The sequence below is a fragment of the Triticum dicoccoides genome, chromosome 7A, assembly GCF_002162155.2.
Source record: "Triticum dicoccoides isolate Atlit2015 ecotype Zavitan chromosome 7A, WEW_v2.0, whole genome shotgun sequence".
Taxonomy (NCBI): domain Eukaryota; kingdom Viridiplantae; phylum Streptophyta; class Magnoliopsida; order Poales; family Poaceae; genus Triticum; species Triticum dicoccoides.
The window spans coordinates 712008028-712018063 of record NC_041392.1 but is presented as its reverse complement, the minus strand read 5'-3'; the positions used below and the strand labels follow the sequence as shown (position 1 = coordinate 712018063).

The following is a 10036-nucleotide window of genomic DNA, read 5'->3' as shown; positions in this document are numbered from 1 at the left end:
TTAATCAATTAAGCTCTAGATAACTGTACCCCATGTGGCTGCCATGCCGTTGCCGTGCACATCTCACCCAGCGCGTTGGCGTCGTCGATCACTGGTTCACGTTGCGGTGGTGCTGGTCGGCCTGCCGTTAACGTCCCCGTTGCCGATCGACATTCATTATTCGCCATCTCATATCCATGAATCCACGTGTTGTCACTAACATTTGACACTTGGTATAAAACATGATTTGGGAATCAAACCAACAAGCTTCAACGGCGACTCTTGCATAAGAGTTCCCCTAAACCCCTCATGTTGTCCCCGTGGGCGACCCGGGGGTAAACCCTAGCCGCCGCCACTCGAACCTACCCGCCTCCCCCCCCCCTCCTCGCCGCCCTCCGCAGCGCCGCTAGGCAAAACCTGGTCGTCAAGGCGGCGGCGGGGCTTCTCCATCCTTCGAGCATCATGGTCGGCGCGGGACGACCAGATTGTGGGGAGGCGCCGGGCGACAACTCTTGGCGGTGTCGTGCGCGGCGCGGCGGCGACGTCTAGGATGCGAGCTCGGCGGCCAATCCAGTCTATGCGGCGCGGCGTCGATGGCTGCGGCGGTGTGGTGGCCTGCCCTGTCTCGGGCGGCAGCAGCTGCAGGCGCAGCGCGACCCTGTACCGGGAAGGGCGGCAGCTACAGACGCAACGCGGCCCTGTACCAAGAAGGGCGGTGGGTGCGGTCGGTGCGCCATCGGGCGTCGGATAGGCGGCGACGGCATGAAGAGCCATGGTGGACTGGTCGGCGGCACCTCCGGTCAGATCTGATCTAGACGGTGCAGCCGACGGTGGTGGCCAGTGGTCAGCCTGATGCTAGTGGTCAGATCTTGAGATCCGTCATTTAGCTCTAGCTGCGAGTCGGGAAGACATAGTTGCCGGTGAAAACCGAGCCGATGGCAGGCGATGGCGTTCTTTTGCGTTGTTACCTTGATGAAGGCATCATCATGTAACTACTATCGACCCACTTGTGCTGCTCCGGGGGAAACCCCATGATCTGGTCTTCCAGATCGGACGATGGTAGTACTACGATATCTTTTTTTTTCTTGGGAGCATTGTTTGTGGAGTAGCACTGGAAGACAAGACAGAGGAAGGAGGTGGAGTGATGTCTACTACACAACCTTCTTCTTGTAGACGTTGTTGGGCCTCCAAGTGCAGAGGTTTGTAGGGCAGTAGCAAATTTCCCTCAAGTGGATGACCTAAGGTTTATCAATCCGTAGGAGGCGTAGGATGAAGATGGTCTCTCTTAAGCAACCCTGCAACCAAATAACTGTTGGGGAACGTTGCAGAAAACAAAAATTTTCCTACGGTTTCACCAAGATCCATCTATGAGTTCATCTAGCAACGAGTGATCGGATTGCATCTACATACCTTTGTAGATCACGCGCGGAAGCGTTCAAAGAACAGGGATGAGGAAGTCGTACTCGACGTGATCCAAATCACCGGAGATCCTAGCGCCGAACGGACGACACCTCCGTGTTCAACACACGTACGGTCAGCGTGACGTCTCCTCCTTCTTGATCCAGTAAGGGGGAAGGAGAGGTTGATGAAGATCCAGCAGCACGACAGTGTGGTGGTGGATGCAGCAGTCACCGTAGCAGGGCTTCGCCGTTCTTCTGCGAGAGGGAGAGGTGTAGCAGGGGAGAGGGAGGCGCCAAGAGTCAAGGGTGCGGCTGCCCCTCCCTCCCCCCTTTATATAGGCTCCTCAAAGGGGGGCGCCGGACCTAGGAGATGGGATCTCCTAGGGGGGGTGGCGGCCAAGGGTGGAGTGGCCCCCAAGGCAAGTGGGGCGGCCCCCACCCTAGGGTTTCCAACCTTAAGCGCAGGGGGTGGGCCAAGGGGGGCGCACCAGCCCACTATGGGCTGGTTCCCCTCCCCACTTCAGCCCATGGGGCCCTCCGGGATGGGTGGTCCCACCTGGTGGACCCCCGGGACCCATCCGGTGGTCCCGGTACAATACCGGTGACCCCCGAAACTCCCCCGATGGCCGAAACTGCACTTCCTATATATAATTCTTCACCTCCGGACCATTCCGAAACTCCTCGTGACGTCCGAGATCTCATCCGGGACTCCGAACAACTTTCGGGTTACTGCATATTCATATCTCTACAACCCTAGCGTCACTGAACCTTAAGTGTGTAGACCCTACGGGTTCGGGAGACATGTAGACATGACCGAGATGGCTCTCCGGTCAATAACTAACAGCGGGATCTGGATACCCATGTTGGCTCCCACATGCTCCTCGATGATCTCATCGGATGAACCACGATGTCGAGGATTCAAGCAACCCCGTATACAATTCCCTTTGTCAACGGTACGTTACTTGCCCGAGATTCGATCGTCGGTATCCCAATACCTTGTTCAATCTCGTTACCGGTAAGTCACTTTACTCGTACCGTAATGCATGATCCCGTGACCAGACACTTGGTCACTTTGAGCTCGTTATTATGATGCATTACCGAGTGGGCCCAGAGATACCTCTCCGTCATACGGAGTGACAAATCCCAGTCTTGATCCGTGTCAACCCAACAGACACTTTCGGAGATACCCGTAGTATACCTTTATAGTCACGCAGTTACGTTGTGACGTTTGGTACACCCAAAGCACTCCTACGGTATCCGGGAGTTACACGATCTCATGGTCTAAGGAAAATATACTTGACATTAGAAAAACTCTAGCAAACGAACTATACGATCTTGTGCAATTTTTAGGATTGGGTCTTGTCCATCACATCATTCTCCTAATGATGTGATCTCGTTATCAATGACATCCAATGTCTATAGTCATGAAACCATGACTATCTATTGATCAACGAGCTAGTCAACTAGAGGCTTACTAGGGACATGTTGGTGTCTATGTATTCACACATGTATTACGATTTCCGGATAACACAATTATAACATGAATAAAAGACAATTATCATGAACAAGGAAATATAATAATAATCCTTTTATTATTGCCTCTAGGGCATATTTCCAACAATAATAAAGAGTCTCTTGTGTCCCCAACACACCCAATACAATGGTAGATTGTATAGGTGCACTAGTTCGGCGAAGAGATGGTGATAAAAGTGCAATATGGATGGCGGATAAAGGTATTTGTAATCTGAAATTATAAAAACAGCAATGTAACTAATGGTAAAAGTGAGCGTAAACGGTATTGCAATGCGTTGAAACAAGGCCTAGGGTTCATACTTTCACTAGTGCAAGTCCTCTCAACAATAATAACATAATTGGATCACATAACTATCCCTCAACATGCAACAAAGAGTCACTCCAAAATCACTAATAGCGGAGAACAAACGAAGAGATTATGGTAGGGTACGAAACCACCTCAAAGTTATTTTTCCAATCAATCCGTTGGGCTATTCCTATAAGTGTCACAAACAACCCTAGAGTTCGTACTAGAATAACACCTTAAGACACAAATCAATCAAAACCCTAATGTCACCTAGATACTCCAATGTCACCTCAAGTATCCGTGGGTATGATTATACGATATGCATCACACAATCTCAGATTCATCTATTCAACCAACACATAGAACCTCAAAGAGTGCCCCAAAGTTTCCACCAGAGAATCACGACGAAAACGTGTGCCAACCCCTATGCATAGGTTCATGGGCGGAACCCGCAAGTTGATCACCAAAACATACATCAAGTGAATCACGTGATATCCCATTGTCACCACAGATACACACGCAAGACATACATCAAGTGTTCTCAAATCTTTAAAGACTCAATCCGATAAGATAACTTTGAAGGGGAAACTCAATCCATTATAAGAAAGTAGAGAGGGAGAAGAAACATAAGATCCAACTATAATAGCAAAGCTCGCGATACATCAAGATCATACCACCTCAGGAACACGAGAGAGAGAGAGAGATCAAACACATAGCTACTGGTACATACCCTCAGCCCCGAGGAAGAACTACTCCCTCCTCGTCATGGAGAGCACCGGGATGATGAAGATGGCCACCGGAGAGGGATTTCCCCCTCCGCCGCCACTCGAACCTACCAGCCTCTCCCCCCTCCTCGTCGCCCTCCGCAGCGTCGCTAGGCAAAACCTGGTCGGCAAGGCGGCGGGGGGGCTTCTCCACCCTTCGAGCATCATGGTCGGCGCGGGACGACCAGGTCGTGGGAAGGCGCCAGGCGGCAACTCTTGGCGGTGTCGTGCGCGGCGCGGCGGCGACGTCTAGGATGCGAGCTCGGCGGCCAATCCAATCTATGCGGTGCGACATCGGTGGCTGCGACGGTGTGGTGGCTAGCCCTGTCTCGGGCGGCGGCAGCTGCAGGCGCAGCGCGACCCTGTACCAGGAAGGGCGGCAGCTACAGACGCAGCGCGGCCCTGTACCGAGAAGGGCGGCGGGTGCGGTCGGTGCGCCATCGGGCGTCGGATAGGCGGCGACGGCATGAAGAGCCATGGTGGACTGGTCGGCGGCACCTCCGGTCAGATCTGATCTGGACGGTGCAGCCGAGGGTGGTGGCCAGTGGTCAGCCTGATGCTAGTGGTCAGATCTTGACATCCGTCATCTAGCTCCAGCTGCGAGTCGGGAAGACATAGTTGCCGGTGAAAACCGAGCCGATGGCAGGCGATGGCGTTTTTCTGCGTTGTTACCTTGATGAAGGCATCATCATGTAACTACCGTCGACCCACTCGTGCTGCTCCAGGGAAAACCCCAGGATCTAGTCTTCCAGATCGGACGATGGTGGTACTGCGATATCTTTTTTTTTCTTGGGAGCATCGTTTGTGGAGTAGCACTGGAAGACAAGACAGAGGCAGGAGGTGGAGCGGCTTCATCTTGCACGGAGCTTTCGGTGGAGATGTCAAGTCATGCCTGGCCGACATGTGCTACGATGTGTCATGCCTGGTCGGCAGGTGCTACGCACGACAGATCTTCCAGAATCTTCGCGTCTGGATGGACGAGCGCGGGGTGGTGGCGTTGTTGGAAGCCGTGCTGGCGTCGACGGATGGATAGACTGGTAAGGATGATGCGGATATCTCTTCTGAAGATGGGTTAGCGGTTCGATGAAGATGATGGCGCCTAGAATGTATGCATGTGGTGTACGCTTTAGGTCTGCTGCACCGGCTGTTGGTTCCGATACGTTACGTGGATGGATTGGCGATGACACCCGATTTAGATATGGGGAGTGAGAGCATTTCATATTATTGAGTTTGGTAGGTGTGAGTGATGACTTTGAGTGGTTTGATGTATGTTCTTATTAGACCTTTGTGGAACGATAACCGTATACATCGATTGATGCAGAGGCTGGGGTCTTAACCTCCTTTTCCAAAAATATATAAACAACATGATTTCATGGTGCTTAATTAATTGACGGATCGAATTGAGGTCGATGCATGCGCCATATATACTACTTCCATGGTCGACGACGAATTTCTTCGAAGATACTTGTACGCGTACAAAACACGGAGGATCGAAATATATACTAAATTTCACATACATGTGATGTGTAGTGCGCAAAAGTAACGCGGAAACTAAGCCGTCGATGCTGACACATCGCCTCCATCGATACCAACATGTTGTCTTCCGTTCGCACATGTATATATACCCGGCCACGCGCGCCATATTATCATCAACTGCTTTCAGGGCATACATACAAATCAAGTTACCAGATCCCAATCAGCTAGTCAGCAGCAAACATCTATTTAGCGAAAAGGAAGCAAGATCGATGAATAGTCACTCGATCATGGCGGTGTCGTCGGTGTTCGCCGCCTTCGACAAGGACGGCGACGGCAAGGTCTCCACGTCCGAACTGCGGCGCTGCATGGAGGCCACGCTGGGCGAGAGCGTGTCCGAGGAGGAAGCGGCGGCGGTCCTTGCGGCGATTGATGCCGACGGCGACGGGCTGCTAAACCAAGAAGAGTTCTCGAGGCTGGCCGCCGGCGCCCATGAAGAGGAGGACGATGCCGACGTGAAGAGAAGGTGCCTGAGGGAGGCGTTCGGGATGTACGCGGAAGACACGACGACAACGGTGATTACGCCGGCGAGCCTGAGGCGAACACTGAGCAGGCTGGGGTCGCACGAGCTGGGCGTGGAGGAGTGCCGGGCAATGATCTGCAGATTCGACCTTGACGGCGACGGCAAACTCTCGTTCGACGAGTTCCGGGTCATGATGATGGCCTGATCATCGATCTCTCTTCTTCGCATTCTTCTAGATACATATTTTGTTCACTCTTTTTTTTGCGGAGGCTAATAGTATTCACTTAATTCATTGATCGATCACATATGTATGTACAGTCATGTTTTCATTCATTGTTTTACTCGCGCGATGGTCAGTGTGTTATGTCTACATTTATTCATTGCTTTGCTCGCACGATCACTAGAATGCTAGTACATGGGAAGTTGTGGCTTTAGTTGACAAAAAGGTTTTTGTCCCGCTCTATATATAAAGCAGCAATACGACCTGCGGGGAAAATTCCATCGGACCTGCGGCAGCTACCTATGAAGGGTGTATTTTTTTATGTCGCAATTTTACTTTTGTTATTTTTGCTCATTGTCCTAGAGAAGCAAATATAGCAGCTCATGTGATAGCTAGTATGGTGGTTGATTCCCAAACGAGTGTGTGGACGGCAGATCCACCTGAGTTCTTAGTTAATGTACTATGCATCTTTCTCCCCCAAATCAATATAATCCACCGTGGTGGCATTCCCTCAAAAAAAAGCAATACGACCGAACCGACATAAGATGACGGGAAAAACCTCTTACAAGCAGACCAAGAGATAAACAACATGAATACAAGAGTGCCCACACCCTAACAAGAAGCACCCGAAGCTACAAACAAGAAAAATCAACTACTCCTTCACGAGAGAACACCCCGACCCACACTAGGTTCGACAAAACGGCCTCATGCCGTTGCGACTCCAGGCCGAATTGTTCCATACATTCAAGAACGACACCACCATATATAACGTGCAAACCGTCGGCCCCCTCCTGTTAGCCGGCCGAGCACCCTCTATTCAGTCGGCCGAGTGCCCTCTTTTTAGCCGGCTAAGTTGTTGCACGCAAGTACCCAGGTGGGGCCAACGAACGTTGCTTCTGTCAGGCGGCGGAGGGCCCCTCCTATCAGTCGTCTGAGCGCCCCTCCACACTCCCGGCTGATCATCCTCTGCATAGAGTAAATTAGGTGTTTTGACCTTTTTGTGAAAGTTGAGCCAGATCTGACCAATGTTTTTTTTAAGATCTGACCTTTTTCCTACCGCCGGGGTCGATGGCATAAGGGTATAGCAACCTGCCGTCGATGCCCTCTTGGCGTTAGGGGTGCACGCCCTACCGTAAATAATTTATAAGTATCACATACAGTGCTTGTACACCTACCGCCAGGCATCTCAGCGGTATGGATAGATAAAGATCTCGTCAATTTGCAGTATCTTTTGGACGCACATATCATGTGGATTTAGAGCAACACGGAGTTGAACATAGGCGACCGACCCAACGGAGTTGATCATCCTAGTTCTCTTTTGGACGGGAACGTGTATCTTGGTCAACCTGAAAAACCTAGTCACAAGTCTAAATATTTACATGGAAACACCTAACGAAATTTACCGCTCTATTTAGGGGTCAACCTGAAAAACCTAGTCACAAGCCCAAATATTTACATGGAAACACCTAACGAAATTTACCGCTCTATTTAGGGTGAGAGAGAGAGAGAGAGAGAGAGAGAGAGAGAGAGAGAGAGAGAGAGAGAGAGAGAGAGAGAGAGAGAGAGAGAGAGAGATGTTTGTAATAGTAGTCTCACGCATTCACAAGTACTACTAACTACTTCTATTTAGGGACTACTAGTACAGCATCGATGTTCACAACAACCAACTTATGTACCTACTACCTCATCAAGTGGATATGAAACAATGATGATATAAAAATCCACATGATATGCACCTTCCCGCCCAAAAAGGAACTGAGAATAGGACAATGCCACGTATTTTTATAGGCACTTATGTCCATGTGAGACCGATGATATGAAAATCTAATATAAGATTACTATAGTACGTTTCTCTTCACCAGAACCAGAAAGGACACGGAAGTAACACCATGAACAAAGAGAATGCTAACACCAGTTAGTACTTCTGTCACACATCATTTGACCTTGACCTTGTCCTTTCATAACATCATTTTACCTTGACCTTGCCTTTACCTAGTCAGTAGGATTTTCTACAATAACTTGCCACCGAATTAGTTAAGGTTTTAGACAGTGTAAAAGCTCTCAAAAATCCTGAAAAAATACAGAACCAACACATCTATAATATAACATGATCCAACGGAGGGATTGAAAAAGTATGAGTGCATGTGTCCTGGACAAAAGAAACAAATATTTCAATACATATTGATCCTACAGTGAGCTGAAATGCTTGGTTTTTCCGCTGAGGACACATAAATGCATATTTTCATAATCACACCATTGGATCATCTTATTATATTAGAGTGAGGCCCCTCTATTTATTTCATATTTTTCACCTACTTTTAAACCATTAAATATTTAGCAATCTTTAACTAGTTCTGTGACAAGTTATGATAAACACAATTTTACATGTCGCAGCGGTGCTGGTCGGCCGGCCGTTGACGTCCGCGTTGCCGATCGAGCTTCATTATTCGCCATCTCATATCCATCAATCCACGTGCCGTCATTAACATATCGTGGTGCTTATAATTAATTGACGCAAGGAACTGAGGTCCACGCATGTGCCATATATACTATTTTTTTTGAAGGGTGCCATATATACTATTACCTCCATCATCAACGGTAAACTTCTTCGAAGGGACTTGTACGCGTACAAAGCACGGAGGATCGAGATATATACTAATTTCACAAAAATGACGCGGAAACTAGGGCGTCGTTGCTGACACATCACCTCCATCGATGCCAACATGTTGTCTTCCGTTCGCACGCGCGTATATATACCCCGCCACACGCGCCATATTATCATCAGCTGCTTTCAAGGCATACACCTACAAATCAAGCTCCCAGCTCCCAATCAGCTAGTCAGCAGCAACACTTATTTAGCAGCCAATCATGGCGGTGCTGTCGGTGTTCGCCGCCTTCGACATGGACGGCGACGGCAAGGTTTCTGTGTCCGAGCTACGGCGCTGCATGGAGGCGACGCTGGGCGAGGACGTGCCCGAGGAGGAGGCGGCGGTAATCCTTGCAGCGGTGGACGCGGACGGCGACGGGCTGCTAAACCAAGAAGAGTTCTCGAGACTGGCCGCCGCTGGCACCCATGAAGAGGACAATGCCGACATCAAGCGAAGGTGCCTGAGGGAGGTGTTCGGGATGTACGCGTCGTCGTCTGCGAAAGACATGATTACGCCAGCGAGCTTGAGGCGGACGCTGACCAGGCTGGGGTCGCACGAGCTGCGCGTGGAGGAGTGTAGGGCAATGATCTGCAGGTTCGACCTTGACGGCGACGGCAAACTCTCGTTCGACGAGTTCCGGGTCATGATGATGGTCTGATCACCGACTTGATCTCTTCTTGGCATTCTTCTAGATCACATACAATGTTAACTTAATTCGTTGATCGATCACATATGTATGTACAGTCTTGTACTCGTGTTCATTCATTCATTGTTTTGCTCGCACGATCCTAGTATGTCATGTCATGTGTACATTTATTCATTGCTTTGCTCGCACGGTCACTAGTATGCTATAGGGAAGTTGCTGCTTTAATTCAAGGGAATGGCTAGAAATCAGTCGGCTGACTTTTTCAGTTGAGGTCAGCCGATTTCTGGGCCATTGAATTCGAAATCAAAGGCCCAGATTGCTTCTCCAACCTTCAGCCCTTGAGCCGCCAGCCACCACCGGCCGAACCGCCACCCCCCGCCTCCCGCGGCCGGCCCGGCCGCCCCACCCTCCGTGGAACCACCCCCACCACCGGTCCTCCGCCGCCCCGGCCATCCTTGTAGGCCCCCTTCGACCCGAAGTTTTTCTCCGGCGAATCCCCACGCCACAACGTCCCACCACCGCCGGCGACCATCGCCCCCACCCTGAACCCTAAGATAGATATCG

The 10036-nt window shown here is 50.3% G+C and overlaps 2 protein-coding genes across 2 annotated transcripts; both read left to right on the top strand.

The window, feature by feature from the left end:
- Positions 1-5632: 5632 nt before the first annotated feature.
- Positions 5633-6357, top strand: LOC119333291 (probable calcium-binding protein CML25/26). The gene has a single exon (XM_037606231.1). The coding sequence runs from the start codon at positions 5708-5710 to the stop codon at positions 6161-6163; it is 456 nt and encodes a 151-aa protein (XP_037462128.1). The 5' UTR covers positions 5633-5707; the 3' UTR covers positions 6164-6357.
- A 2631-nt stretch (positions 6358-8988) lies between these two features.
- Positions 8989-9608, top strand: LOC119327793 (probable calcium-binding protein CML25/26). The gene has a single exon (XM_037600879.1). The coding sequence runs from the start codon at positions 9047-9049 to the stop codon at positions 9482-9484; it is 438 nt and encodes a 145-aa protein (XP_037456776.1). The 5' UTR covers positions 8989-9046; the 3' UTR covers positions 9485-9608.
- The last annotated feature ends 428 nt before the right edge of the window (positions 9609-10036 follow it).